General features: G+C 56.8%; 1 protein-coding gene across 1 annotated transcript in view; it reads right to left on the reverse strand.

Moving 5' to 3' along the window:
- Positions 1-310: 310 nt before the first annotated feature.
- The window catches only part of LOC138749773 (unconventional myosin-Ic-like), a 25,029-nt gene continuing 9,919 nt past the window's right edge, over positions 311-15,420 (reverse strand). The window contains 19 exon segments of the mRNA XM_069911612.1: positions 311-1,583; positions 3,486-3,585; positions 3,996-4,093; positions 4,706-4,776; positions 6,552-6,687; positions 6,849-6,904; positions 7,458-7,551; positions 7,838-7,921; positions 8,774-8,933; positions 9,648-9,732; positions 10,178-10,237; positions 11,149-11,228; positions 11,551-11,664; positions 12,887-12,972; positions 12,974-13,005; positions 13,845-13,973; positions 14,541-14,630; positions 14,982-15,211; positions 15,276-15,412. Coding sequence (XP_069767713.1) covers positions 1,557-1,583; positions 3,486-3,585; positions 3,996-4,093; positions 4,706-4,776; positions 6,552-6,687; positions 6,849-6,904; positions 7,458-7,551; positions 7,838-7,921; positions 8,774-8,933; positions 9,648-9,732; positions 10,178-10,237; positions 11,149-11,228; positions 11,551-11,664; positions 12,887-12,972; positions 12,974-13,005; positions 13,845-13,973; positions 14,541-14,630; positions 14,982-15,211; positions 15,276-15,412 — 1,869 coding nt within the window. The 3' untranslated portion in view covers positions 311-1,556.

Raw genomic sequence — 15,420 nt, forward strand, 5'->3', positions numbered from 1 at the left:
CCTCCTTCCTTCAGACAACCTGTTCCAATCATCAACTTGATCTAGTTTCTTGTCCTGATTCTGAATTTTAAATTGTCGTTCCCACCCTCTCTCCCCACCACTGTCTTAAACCTAACTGAACAATGGTGACTAGTCAAGGAGGGAGGGAGAGGTGGGGGCAGGAAGGGAGTGGGGACATGGAGAGAAGAGTGTGGGAGGCAGGAAAGGAGGAGGGGGGAAGGAGAAGACTAGGGGCAGGAAGAGTGGGGGAAGGAGAGGAGTGGGGGCAGGGAGGGAGAGGGGTGGAGATCGGGATACTACAGCACAAAGCTTTTGGAAAATATTTTTTATTGAAACAGTTTGACAGAACAATTTGTACAAAGATTCCATGAATTTTAAGGTGTATTGTGTTTCGACTTTCTCCTGACGCACACTGGCTCTCCGGGGGTTTGGCCCTGTTACTCCTCATTCCCCCCCCACCCCCATCCTGCTCCCTCCCCCAAGACCCCCACGTATCCTTGCTTCATCTTTCACAAACATACATGGGGGAGGGGAGAACTGTGGGAAGGGTGAGGGAGAATGCTGACAAGGGGTGGACTGGCACCCAGTGGGTGATGGAGCCCACAGTTTCCCAAGGGCCTGTGGGAGTGGTTGTACCCCCACCCTGAGGCAGGGTGTGGGGCTGCCGTGGGATGGCTGACCCCGAAGCAGCAACACCACAGAGGGCTGCCTGATTAAACGCTGGTCACCTTCAGGACAGCAGCTCCCCCAGCACAAGGACCATCAGGGTGAAACACTGGAGGAATTCGGCCGGTCTCTCAGCATCCAGAGAAGGCAGACCTTACCACCCACTTTTCGCCCCAGAGCCCTTCCTCGAGGAATGAGCAAAAAGCAGGCAAGTGGAAAAATGAAAAGGCCAGTGGAAGTGGTGGGGACGGAGGGAAGGCGGGGGGAGGAGGGAGGAGCAGAGTCCAACAGGCAATAGTTGGACATTGGGCCTGCCCCACAAGACTGTCATTCCCCAGTGTCTAGACCAGGATGGGAAAGGTCCCTCCTGCTTAGGAGTGTGCGACCCATCACAGCCCCCAGCAGCCAAGACCATGGCCCCTGAGCACCCAAAGGCCTTCCTACCATCATGTCCAGAATCCCCAGGTGGTGGGCAGCCCGGCACTCACCAGGAGCCTGAGAAACCTTTGAACTGCATCAGGGGAGTTCAGTGACCCTGCAGCTGGAGAGGTCTTCCCAGGACAGGGATGAGTCCTATACACTGGGGGGGAGGGGAAGAGAGAGAGAGAGAGACATTACATATTCTATTGAGCACCAGATGTGAATGGAGGCAGGAGTGCAATTAAATTTAGTGAGTCCTTGATAATGGCAATTTTTTTTTAATATAAACTTCATTAAATTTTTGTTGCGTGATTAATGTATAACCTGGAAACAGATGTTCCCTGTAGGAAGCACAGACTTTGGCAGTCGTTTGGTAGAGAGCAGTGAGGAGGGGGCTGTGACTCGAGTCTCAGCTCCTTCCTGTGGAACTGCACCTCTTCTTGTCATCCATCACAGCCCCTCACCCATCATCATCTGGAGTTCAATCGTGGGGCTACCTGGAGGAACAGAAGGCAGGTGTCACGGGTCAGGTTTGGCTGCAGGCCGAAAGGGCAGACAGGAAGGGGCAACTCCAAAGCTGCCTTCCCCACTGATCAGACTGGGGTGACAGGCCCTCCAACCCTCCAGGGGAATAGTGCAGGTTTGTCCTTGTAGTTCCAACCCAGGCAACATGGTTACCGTAGTGGTTAGTGACCTGGGTTCGAATCCAGGCCTGTTTGTAAGGAGTTTGGACCTTCTCCCCATGACCATGTGGCTTTCCTCTGGGAGCTCCAGTTTCCTCCCACCCTGCAGAAACACATGGGTCACACGGATGTGTTTGGCAGTGTGGCCCGAGGGCGTTACTATGCTGTATCTCAATGTTAAAATTAAATCTTCTCTGCAGTCTCTCTGAAACCTCCACACCCTTCCTGTACTGACCATCAAGTCAGCTGTTCAGCACAGAAGCAGAACCTTTGGCCGACCTTTTCCAACCGAGATGTCTATTCATTCTAGTCCCATTTACCCCCGTCAGCCTAAGATGCCCATTCCTTTCCCACCCACGAACATGAGAAAATGCCAGCTATATGTTGGAATTGTACCACACACTCCAGATCACCATGGTGTGAAAACCTCTCCCCTCACACGTGTCTGCATTAACCTCCATCTGCCTAAACACAGCAGATCTGTGTCCCTCCACAAGTCCACCACGTGGCATCACAGACTTCCTAATCAGCATATTGACATTCCCATCCAAGAGCAAGTGCTGATGCCTGACATATCTCTGGTTGTAGACCCCTGCACCACTCCCCTCTGTCTCCTCTCACCAAGCCAGTGCTGTTCGCCTTGTATCTCATGCTCTAACGTTCTGGACTAGTCTACCTTGTGCTAATGTCCATGTAAACTAGGTCTGTCCTGCCCTCATCCAAACTCTTTGTAACCTCCTTGAGCAAACTCAATCAAATTTCTATGCTGCACCCGTACACCCACCATGGCCAGTTCCTTTAGAGCTGAGGGGAAGAAGGGTTCCCAAAGGGCCTCGGGCACCGACGGGTTCCTGATGGTGTCAGGTTTGGATCTGGAGCTTGGGTGGTTGATGGATCAAACAGGGGTCTGCGTGGCTGTGGGATAACTGGAGGCGAATCCATGCATACACCGTGACTTCTCTTTCTCCTATTGTTAGAGGCGCCGGGCAATGTTCATGGAGCTGTTGAGGGCCAGGGCTTCATTTATGCCCATCAGTGAACTCGCGTCTGGGACTGGGGTGCCCAGAGGTTTGTGTAAAATTACATTTTCTGCTTTATCACGTGACAATGAATCTCCTCCCTGTAGGCTGCTGGACAGCTCCCCTGCTCCGTAGAGTAACACCTCATGTATTTTGGGGCGGGACACAGAGCTGCCAGTCCTGCCCTCCCTCAGCCATGTGCTAAATGCTGCTCCCCTCGCGGGCTGCCTGCTGTACCGTGCCCCAGCCCACCTCACCACTGGATGCACTGCCCCTGGATGTACATGCTCCGTGATCCCCTCCTGCAACAACCCCACAAATCTCTAGTTGAGACCTTCCTGCATTGATATTAGTGTACTTCCTGATTCCGGGCACCCCAGTTCCAGACCCGAGTTCACTGATGGGCATAAATGAAGCCCTGGCCCTCAACAGCTCCTGAGCCACATATTTATCTGTCCCAGTGATTAGACATTCTGCCTCCCAAACCCACAGAGGGTGTTGACAGCAGGCAGGGGGGACCACTGGCACCTGCAGGCACCCCTCCCCAACTGGGGAACATGCTGCTGGCCCTTCCCTGTCGATGGTCCAAATCCCGGACCCCCCTTCCCAGGTCTGCAGCGGCAGACTCTACCCTCTCAGGGGCATTTAGAGATGGACAATGAATGCCAGTCTGAGCAGTGACACGAGCGAATCTTACCACAGACAGGTGGCCATTCTTGGCCTTGGAAATGATCAGCTCGGACCCTGAAGTGAAGTCGATGATCCCCTCCTTGCCTTGTTTAATGGTGAATGTAATGCTGCAAACAGGCACATAAACCAGTCACTAGATGTCATCAGTAACCACAATTCCCCATCTTCCTCCCATCCCCACCTCCCTTTCACCCCCTCCTCTCTCACCTCACCACACCACCACCTCCCTCATCTAACCCCAACCTCTCCGTGGGGTCCCTGAGACACCTCCACATCCCTCCCATCCCCACCTCTATGTGGTCCCTGAGACACCCCCATAGCCTCACCTTCCCCCAACCCCCACCTCTCCACAAGGACTTCCTAAGATAACCCTATCACCATCTCACCTCCCCGCAGAGGGTCCCTGAGTCACCCACACCTCCCTCCCATCTCCCACATCCCCACAGGGGTACCTGGGATGCAGCCCACCATCCCACCTCCACACAGTGGGGGGGGGGAACCTGAGCAACAGCCTTACCTGCCCTGGTTGATGTTGACACTGTTCACCTTGTCCGACTCCATGGCCAGTTTGGTTAGTGTCTCAATCACGTGGTCACTGCGCAGAACCAGGTCCCCCTGCGACGCAGCACGGCAGGTCACATAGAACACAGCCCAGTGCCTGTGCTGCAGCCCCGTTACAAACCCCAATCCCCTCACCACCCAGTCCCTGCGCCCCCCTCAACCCCCACTACTCACCACCCTCCCCTCACCCCCCACTGCTCACCCCTCCACGTCCCCCTTTACTCACCCCTCCCACTCCCTGCGTCCCCTCACCCCCTACTACTTACCTACCTCCACTCCCCGTGCCCCTACTACTCCCCCCTCCACTCCCCGTGCCCCCTCACACCCCACGACTCACCCCTCCATTCCCCTCACCCTCTCTTCTCACCATGCTCCCTGTGAATCCCTCCCTACGACCCCTCCCCATATCACATTTCCTTTGACGCCCTCCTCCCCACAATGCAATGCATTCCCCATCTTGCTTCCCCCTCCCTCCCCGGATTGTGCTCCCCAAGCCTCCTCCCTGCCCTTCCTTCTCCACTCCATCAATCTTTGCCCCCCCTCCTCCCTGCACTGCCCCCAGGTTCACAGTGAGTGGGAGGAGCTGGGGATTGGATGATAAGGATGGATGTGGGGAATTCCCTGCTGTTTGATCACGGAGGAAACACATGGGATCGACAATCCTACCTTTTGCCTGTTGTCTTCACAAAGCACGTGTAGGACGAAGATCCCATCACTCAGGGAACTGACCGAGATTCCTGCAGACACATGGAGTCTGGAGATAAAATTTGTAAAGGAACTCCTCCTCATCTCGAATCAACCCAAATTAATCCCAGGGCAGGGACAGCACTGGTCAGACAGAATAATGTTCCCTCCATACCACCCTGGCACACACCCCCAGTGTCAGACACAGAGTGAAGCTCCCTCCACACCGTCCCATCACACACTCCCGTGGTCAGACAGAGTGAAACTCCCTCCACACCGTCCCATCACACACTCTCGGGGTCAGACACAGAGTGAAACTCCCTCCACACCGTCCCATCACACACTTCCGGGGTCAGACACAGAGTGAAACTCCCTCCACACCGTCCCATCACACACTCTCAGGGTCAGACACAGAGTGAAACTCCCTCCACACCGTCCCATCACACACTCCCAGGGTCAGACACAGAGTGAAGCTCCCTCCACACTGTCCCATCACACACTCCCAGGGTCAGACACATAGTGAAATTCTCTCCACACCGTCCCATCACACACTCCCAGGGTCAGACACAGAGTGAAGCTGCCTCCACACCATCCCATCACACACTCCTGGGGTCAGACACAGAGTAAAACTCCCTCCACACTGTCCCATCACATACTCCCGGGGTCAGATACAGAGTGAAGGTCCCTCCACACCGTTCCATCACACACTCCCGGAGTCAGACACAGAGTGAAACTCCCTCCACACCGTCCCATCACACATTCCCAGGGTCAGACACAGAGTGAAGCTCCCTCCACACTGTCCCATCACACACTCCCAGGGTCAGACACATAGTGAAACTCCCTCCACACCGTCCCATCACACACTTTCGGGGTCAGATACAGAGTGAAACTCCCTCCACACCGTCCCATCACACACTCTCGGGGTCAGACACAGAGTGAAACTCCCTCCACACCGTCCCATCACACACTCCCAGGGTCAGACACAGAGTGAAGCTCCCTCCACACTGTCCCATCACACACTCCCAGGGTCAGACACATAGTGAAATTCTCTCCACACCGTCCCATCACACACTCCCAGGGTCAGACACAGAGTGAAGCTCCCTCCACACCATCCCATCACACACTCCTGGGGTCAGACACAGAGTAAAACTCCCTCCACACTGTCCCATCACATACTCCCGGGGTCAGATACAGAGTGAAGGTCCCTCCACACCGTCCCATCACACACTCCCGGGTCAGACACAGAGTGAATCTCCCTCTGCACCGTCCCATCACACACTCCCGGGGTCAGACACAGAGTGAAGCTCCCTCCACACCGTCCCATCACACACTCCAGGGGTCAGACACAGAGTGAAGCTCCCTCCACACTGTCCCATCACACACTCCCAGGGTCAGACACATAGTGAAATTCTCTCCACAGCGTCCCATCACACACTCCCAGGGTCAGACACAGAGTGAAGCTCCCTCCACACTGTCCCATCACACACTCCAGTGGTCAGACACTGAGTGAAGCTCCCTCCGCACCGTCCCATCACACACTCCAGGGGTCAGACACTGTGAAGCTACCTCCGCACCGTCCCATCACACACTCCAGGGGTCAGACACAGAGTGAAGCTCCCTCCACACCATTCCATCATATACTCCAGGGGTAGTTCAGCTCACACATCTCCATGTAGTATATTGCAAGCACATCTCACAAATCGACATATCCACACACTCACAATCTAACTCTTGTTCTATCACAAACAGACAACTTAGTGCAAACACATTCACATGTGATCACACGCACGAGGAAGAGGAGCCCCCCCACCTCTCCCCAGCAGCCCACCTTTGAGGTTGGTGTAATCGATGGTCTGTTTGACTTTGCCGTCCTCCACCAGGAAGGCACCGCTGTCAGCAATCAGCAACTGGCGCGTCCGAGCTCGATAACCATTCCGGTCGTACTTCGTCACCCACACCGCGTACTGCAGGACAAACTCAACATTAAAGCCAGTTCCTGCCCACCACCCTGGCAAATCAGGCTGTTCAGCCCCTCGGTCCTGCTGTACACAATCAGAGGCCATTCAGCCTCTCAGCTCAGAAAAAGGAAGCCATTCAGCCCATCAGTGTTCGGTGTGACCCTTACCTTGATCGTGTTGCCCTCAATCATCTGTAGCACCTTTGAATTTATCTCGTTTGTTGCTGCAAGAGAATGGAGTCATCAAAAGACTGGTCCCACTCCCAAACACCCATCTTCCCAACCCCACCCCTGTGTCCACCCACCCCTTCCCAGCCAAACACCCATCCCACACCCACAACCCAACCCACCCCCACACCCCAACCCACCCCACCCCAGCTCCCTCACCCCCTGTCCCATCCACACCCCTGAGTTCACCCACCCCTTTCCAGCCACACACCCGTCTTATCCCCACACCAGCTCCTCAACCCACCTGTCCCACCCTACCCCCACCCCGGCTTCCCCCAACCCCCATCCCACCTCCACAATCTTGTCCCACCCCAACTCCCCCAGTCCCCTGTTCCACCCCATTCCCACCCCACCCATCCCCAGTCCCACCTCTACACCCCCCCCCCCCCCAACACTGCTTTGACCTAGTATTATCACTGCCTGTTCTGTGCCCTGGCACTATCCATCCCCAGTCCCTGGCCACACCCCCGCCCCATCCTCTTCCTCCCCTTCCTCGTGCCCTCGGTGAATCGGACCCCCCCTTCCCCTCCCCCAGCACTGGCCACTCACGGATGCGGGAGTTGACGAAGAGTTTGGGGACACTCTGACGGTAATTGTCCTTCTTATCTTTGAACAATGTGCTGGCCACCAGCTTCTGCTGCAGCTATGGGAGAGACAGGGACTGCAGTCACATGCTGGGCCCCAACACATGCATCGGGGGTAATCAATGACTCCCTCTCAGGGCTCCCCTCGCTCCCTCTCCCCCTCCTCCCTCCTGGCTCACCATCCAACTCCCTCCCTCCCCTCTCCTCCCTTCTGGCTCCCCGGCCAGCTCCCTCCTCTCCTCCTCCCTCCTGGTTCCCCGGCCAGCTCCCTCCCTCCCTTCTAGCTGCTCCTTGGCCCTTCCCTCCCCTCTCCACGTCCCATCCCCCCCTCCTTGTTGGCCTCACCTGTTGCCTCCAGTCGGGAGTGATCCTCCTGCAATAGATCTGTACCATGTTCTTCATGTGCATCTCTCTCAGTAGCTCAGAGGCCTGGGAAACAGCACAAAATCCTGCTCTCAGCTGCATTGTCCGAACACCCTTCACATCCCAGGAACTTCCCAAACAACCATCAGCCAGGGAAGTGTCTCCCTCCCTCAGCAGGTGACTGGGAGTGTTCCAGAGGCAGGATCCATCACAGAGTCTCCTATCATCAGACAGAACCAGCTCACCCCCTCATCAAGGCCGCTGGCTGAGTGGCTTAGGACAGGAAACCCACAGCAGGGGGTCTGATGGGCATCTGGCATGCGCTTGGTGGAGGGCGGGGGGGAGGGGGGGCGGTGGTAGCTTCAGGGGAAGTCTGTTGACAACGAGCAGTGCTGGGCACATCCAGTAGTGAAGTAAAGTTCAAAGGAGAGATGGACAGAGTTCACTGGATAAATGTCTCACACTGACTGACAGTGGAGACACAAAGACTTAATGTAGAGTGGTCCAGCCGGTACTCGGTGCTGTTACAGGCTGGAGGGGCTGAGTGGCCTCACCCTATTGCTGTTCAAGTTACGCCAGACGCACTCTTCTCCCTCCTCCATCGGGTGGGGGGGGGGGGTGGGGGGGGAAGGCTCAGAGTGTGAATTGTTCAACAATACGTTTAAAGACAGCCTCTTCCCCACAGCCATCAGGCTCCTGTATGAACCCCTCACAGTGCTCTCACACTGCTCTGGACAGTCATTGTAACTCTGTAATTTTTGGCTTGGCCCGCTCTACACGTCTGTATGAATGTAAGAGTTCACCTGTAAGACTGCTCACAGAAGAAGCCTTCTCAACAACAGGTAAAATACCACAGTTAAACGTCATCTGAGCCAGGCCTTATGTGAGGGCTGGAAACGGTCAGGATAGCAGGCTCACCTCGGATAGTGCTGGGGGAGGAACAGGCCAGCACTTGTCCAGAACATTCTTTGGTAAATTGCGTTTCAACTTCATCAGGAAGGCGTATCGGACGTAATCCACAAAATATTCATTCTCAGGACAACGAGGTTTGTGTCGGTGAATGAAACCCTTAATAAATCTGGAGAAAGAATTGGGGGGGGGGGAGGGGGGCGGGTGGAGATGGAGAGACAGTGGGTTGAGAGAAGAGAGTGGGGATGAAACAGAGAGTGGGGAGGGGAAGAGAGGAAGGAGGGGGGAACGGAGCGGGTAGCAGAGGGAGGGGGAAGGGGGGAGAGGAAGAGAGGGTTAAGGATACACCATCTCATTAAACTGGCATGAACAATGTTCAAGCAAAGTGAGAGTGATAGCCTCGAGGATTCCGAAACCATGCTCCCCACCACCAGTGACCTACGTCCCCTAGGTGAGGACGGAGTGTGCTGGCTCCCATGTCACCCTCCACAGGTACGGCAGGTAGGTAGCTGCTGCCCATCGCCGTGGTGGTCTGTTGTTCGGGTCACGTGGGCTGAACAGGATCATTGGGGATCTAACCTCAAAGTCCTTCCCCTGCCCTTTGACCACCATTCACTGGGCGAGCGGGACCTGCCTCCCAGAGCCCATCCCTGACAGCCCTGGGGCTGAGGGCTGAACCACTGGAGTGAGACCAGGCTTCCCCCGAAGTTGCGCCAATGTATCCCCGAGATGGGATGGGGGTTGAAGGTGTAGATGATGGTGCTCCCCTGCCCCTCCTGCCCTGCTTGGCTGTGGCTGGAGGTCACAGGACAGGAGGTGGAGAGTCACTGCATGGAGAGGGTGCCCCCAACACCCAATGGAGAGGGGCTCACTGATGTCTCACCTGCGGATGGTATATGCGGCGTTCCTTCGGCGTGAAGCCACCCGCCGCCCCATCTCCCCTCTCCACCAAGACTGCACTGTGATCGCTGTGGGAATAGAGCATGGGTCAGGACGTAGATCCTTAAAGTGCCCGGTGTCGGTGGGGGGGGGGTGGGTCGCTTGGCGGGAGCGTCATCCAGTGGGGAGTCACCCAGCAGGGGGGGGGAAAAGAGTTGAGTTGCCCAATGGAAGAGGAGTATCACCCGGTCCCAGTGGGAGGGGAAGTCCCGCCCAGTCCCTGGAAAGTGCGGGGGGGGGGGGGTGGCTGAGGGGAGAAGGACAGTCACCTGATCCCAGTGGAGAGGGGGTTGGAAGGGAGCACTGTCCCAGTGGGAGGGGTCAGGGAGGGGAAGGATCACCCAGACCCCAAGGAGAGGGGGAGGGTTTGGGCTTGGTCCTGGTGGGAGGGGCAGTGGGAGGAGGTCACCAATGAGGAAGAGAGAGAGGGCTGTCTGGTCCTGCTGGGAGGGGTAGGTGGTGGGGGAGAGTCACCTGAGGAGCGCAGCTTCTGGTATTGATGTCTCTGGTGGAACCCACGCCACTCGGCCTGATCTTCGTGGCTGAGAAAGAGAGAGATGGACCTGAACCTGGCAGCCCCTCACACCACCCCCATCCCAAACCCCCCAGGCATCCCTCTCCCCTGCATCAAAACCCCACCGCAGCTCTACCCCACCCAGTCCCACTGACTGTCTGCCTATCTTCCCCCCACCCCCATCCAAAGGCCTGTCCAGTACTCAGTTTCTCCATTCAATGCCCCCCACCCCAGCCCTTTCAGACCCACCTCATGGGGGCCCCATCTGTCTGAGCCCACCCAACAAGAAACCGCGCATCCGAGCCACCCCATGAGGACCCCCATCCATCCAAGCTCACCCCATAAGGACCCTCGTCCGCCGGGCCCATCCCATGAGGACCCCCGTCCGTCCGAGCCACCCCACAAGGACCCCCGTCCGTCCGAGCCCACCCCACGAGGACCTCCGTCCGTCTGAGCCCACCCCTTGCAGCCCAATCCGTCCCAACATCCCCTCTTTGCAAGCCACAGTGGTAAGGGGTGGAGCGTTGAGGGGAGACTGAGTGCAGCCAAACTGAGAAACCCTCACTCCTGTCAGAAGCAGCTCAATAACACCCCCACCCTCCCTCCCCACACACCACAAAACTGCTGCACTCCACACCATGCACAGCTCCAACCCCACAGCCAATCCAGCCTTCAGCAGCTCATGAATATCCCCTCCTTCCCTACCTCTGTCTCCCACTCTCTGACCTTGCATCTCCTGAACTGGCTGCGGGTAGTGACACTGTTAGAAGAAGCCCCCGGAGCACTGGGAGGTTTCACACAGTGTCAGTGGGCTATTAACGGGAGGCATTGGGAGACTGGGGGCCCAGCATATATGTGGGATCATTTGGAGCAGATTCTGGGCAGCCCACGCAAATACTTGGACTGTGCAGTGAAGGGGGAACAGGCACACCCACGATCGTGTTCTTCTGTAGCTGAAAGGCATCTTCTGTGGCAAACAGGGTCTTGGGAAAACGAATAAATATCTTCGTCCTGAATCACAGAGAAAGAGAAATCAGTAACATACAGTCCCTGAGGGGGTGACTCTCCCCAGGGTACAGTCCCCAAGGGGTGACTCTCCCCGGGGTACAGACCCTGAGGGGGGGTGGACTCTCTCTGGGGTACAGATCCCAAGGGGGTGACTCTCCCTGGGGTACAGTCCCTGAGGGGGTGACTCTCCCCAGGTACAGTCCCCGAGAGGGTGACTCTCCCAGGGTACAGACCCTGAGGGGGGGTAACTCTCCCTGGGGTACAGTTCCTGAGGGGGGTGACTCTCCCTGGGGAACAGCCCACACCTACCTGCTCTGTGCCTTACCTGCCCAGCTTGTGGTCCTCAGGCTTGTATCCCAGGTGTTGCACCAGTGTGGCCACTCCGTCAGCAGGCTCACCTTTCCAGTTGGGCCACGTTTGAGGGCAGAGGGACTTGTATCTGGACAATGAAACGAAGACTGTAATCTCCTTGGAGGGGGTCACATCTCTCATGACCTGCTTTTTCAGCCGATTCACAGATTAATGGCAGCAGGGAGGTTGTTTCCAGTGGTGGGGAACAGTGGTTTCCAAACTTTCTCTGACTGAAGCCCCCTTGGCTCCGAGGTCACATTCTGAGTACCTCCCCCCAAAACAACGGCACTGAGTGGGGAGAGGGTGATAATGGCACTGAGATGGTGGGGGGTGGTGTTGGCACTGAGATGGTGGGGGGTGTGTTGGCACTGAGATGGTGGGGGGTGGTGTTGGCACTGAGATGGTGGGGGGTGGTGTTGGCACTGAGATGGTGGGGGTGGTGTTGGCACTGAGATGGTGGGGGGTGGTGTTGGCACTGAGATGGTGGGGGGTGGTGTTGGCACTGAGATGGTGGGGGTGGTGTTGGCACTGAGATGGTGAGGGGTTGTGTTGGTGCTGAGATGGTGGGGATTAGGGGGGGCGGGGGCAATGCCAGATCAGCTCTCGCAAGAACACCTCATCACTGTTTATTTTGCTCACTTATGGCCACCCTTACCCCCCACCCCCACCCTGTCTGGCTGCAGCATCTGATGGCCCCAGAGACTGCAGCGCCAGGAAATTAAACTGTGAGGCAGGATGGAAGATTCTAATCACCTTCTTTTTCCTCACTGCCCCCTGGATCTTTTCATTTGCCCACCCCCCCCCCAAGGGGGGATAGAAACCACTCACTTGGGGAATCACTGGTCTAGAACTAGGGGTCGTAAGATGTGGGGAGGAGGTTTAGGATGGAGAGGAAGAGGAAACTGCTTCTCCGGAGAGCAATGAATCTGTGGAGTTCTCTGGCTAGGGAAGCAGTAGATGCTGTCTCAGTAAATGTACGAGGTGCTTAGCTTATCTTATTGCCATGAAGGGGAAAAGGCAGGTGGCTGGAGCCGAGTCCACGGACAGATCAGCCATGACCTTCTCGATGTGTGAAGCAGCCACTTCTGCTCCTATTTCTAATGTCCATGGGCACTCTGAAGACTCCAGAGACTGGGGGACGTAGAAGGAGCGTAGAATCACATTTCAATGGTAGTGAATGAAATGATCGTGAAATGCATTCGACACTTTGTTGGGGGAGGTGCTCGTGAGCAGAACGTGGACCCAGTGAGAACACTGACGTGTTTACTCCAGCGAGACCGGCCAAAGGATCCGACCTGGCTGGTGCCTACCTCTGCAGGAAGATCTCGAATCGTCTCCGATAGGCAAACCCTGCTCGCCGTACACGAAGGTTCTCCATCAGCCCCAGGTACTTGACCTTGGTGCCTGATCAGCACTTCATCAAACCTGCCTGGAACCGGGACACAGATGTCATCGTTTCATCAGGGAGAGGGTGACCAGCCATCTTCTCCCATCAATGCCCTATGACACATCCTTTCCCTGCGAGTAGGTGATGTTGCCCTATCCCTCCCTGGCCCACACTAGCACTGTGAGACCTTCCCCCGCCACCCTGTGACCCCCCGCCCACCTGTGACCCCCCGCCCACACCTGTGACCCCCCCGCCCACCCTGTGACCCCCCGCCCACCCTGTGACCCCCCCCGCCCACCTGTGACCCCCCGCCCACCCTGTGACCCCCCCGCCCACACCTGTGACCCCCCCGCCCACCCTGTGACCCCCCGCCCACCCTGTGACCCCCCGCCCACCCTGTGACCCCCCGCCCACCCTGTGACCCCCCCACCACCCTGTGACCCCCCGCCCACACCTGTGACCCCCGTGCACCCTGGCCCCCCTTGCACCCTGGCCCCACATGCACCCTCACACCCCTTCCGCATCCTGACCTCCGTGCACCCTGAGACCTCCCCGTGCACCCCACTGCCATAACAGGTGCAGTCTGGTCTTCACTTGGGGGCGTACTTTCACCAACCCCAAGATGATCTGGTTTTCTGCCTCATGAGCCTGGAGCTCCAGCCCCCTCACCCCCCTCAACTCAACCCCCCCACCCCTTCCCCCCACCTCCCATCTCACCCCAACCCCTCAGTGGAGGGCAGAGGGAGCAGGAAGGGGTGAAGGAGGAAGGGGAGTAGGATGGAAAACAGTAGGGGGAGGGTTAGGGAAATGGAGGGGGCAGCGGAGGGGTGGGAGAAGGGGGGGGGGGGAGTGTGGGGTTGTGGAGGAGGAACACACATTACCTGCCTGCTTGGCGTCGTTGGGCTTGATACAGCGGACGTACGATGGATCCTTCGACATCAGGATCTCCATCAGCTTGGCCAGGCTGTTCTTAAACTGGTCACGGCCTGCAGCAGAAGAGGTGTGGGTTTCTCAGAGTGGGGGTGGTGGGGAGAGGGGAAGAGAAGGAGGGAAAGGGAGGGGGAGGAGAGTGTGAGAGGGGGAAGGGAGGAGGGGAGGGGAGGGGGTGCAGAGAGTGGGAGATGAGATTTTGGCATATTACGGGGATATTACAGGGGTGGGGCCACTAAAAGGTCTGGACCCTGAACCCAGCCTCTCCTTTCGGCAACCTCTCGACCTGCAACTCTTCACCTTTGCCCCTCACCTCGCCCTCGGACGCCCTGGGATCCTTCACCCTTGGGACCCATGATTACTTCAGCCCCTCGCTCTGACCTCTCTCATGTACCCATCATCTAGTGCACCTACTCCTTGCACTCTGACCCTTCACCTTTATCCCAGAGTTTCCTCAGCCCCCTCCTCACACTGTGAACCCTTACTCCAGAGTAGCCCCCTTTACCGTCTCAGGCCTCTTCTTGTCGTCCGGGCCCGGCTGATTCAAAGCACCTGCTCACAATCCCATTCCCGACTCGCACATCGCCTGCAAGAGACAAAGGATAGCCAGACCAGTGACCACAGCCAGGGTGGGGAGGGGGCTATACGGGTCAGGAAAGCACAGGGATGGACGTGGTAGTATGGGGGCATGGTATAGTTGATCTTCTGTGAAGCCTGGTACCCATTCACATCAGTCCCTGGCATGGGTCAAACCACCATCACGAGCAGGCCTGGTCAGACACACAGGAAGTCGGAAAGTTCCCTAGATGGCCAGTCAGTTTCCCAGGTGGACATAATGATCTCCATACGGCCCACAGTTCCCCAGTTCAGCCAGCCTGCTCCCACACTGAGCTGGTGCAGCTCTGTTGAAGCCATTCCTGCTCTGCCCACAGCCCTTAAGATGTTTCCCTTTAAAGTGTCAGGTCACGTGCACGTGGAGTCATTTCTTTGTAATTCTACCGCGCCTGCAGGAAAAAGAATCTCGAGTAGTACATGATGTCATGTTCTCTGACATTAAGTCTGAAATCCTTGGTCACAGACTGTCTCACCCATGTCCTCCCAATGATCAGCTCCCCTTCCTGGGCACCTGGCTGTGTCCCTTCCTGTCTGACCAGATGTGGAGGGTAACATGATGCACATGTCACCAACCTCAGGATCAAGGTTACCACACTCAGGGTTACCGACCTCACCAACCTCGGGATAGTGGCCTGACCTCAGCTCGTAGATCACACCCTCCCCTTCTCTCAGCTGCTCTGCAAGACTCACCTCCTTGAGGTTCCTGAAGAGAAGGTCATTTGTTCTTGTCGAGTGAATCCTGCAGGAAGACATTTCACGTTCAGCACAGTGCAGGCAGGGCTTCCAACGCACACAAACATCCGGCGCTACACTCACCTGTCACGTTGTAATTCACCTCACCCGCATAGTGCAGGAGGCGGAAATCCTCCCTCCCCAGGCTCTTCCGCGTCTTCTGGTCCGCCAACTTGTGTA

Source organism: Narcine bancroftii, chromosome 14 (genome assembly GCF_036971445.1).
Source record: "Narcine bancroftii isolate sNarBan1 chromosome 14, sNarBan1.hap1, whole genome shotgun sequence".
NCBI classification, from domain to species: Eukaryota; Metazoa; Chordata; class Chondrichthyes; order Torpediniformes; family Narcinidae; genus Narcine; species Narcine bancroftii.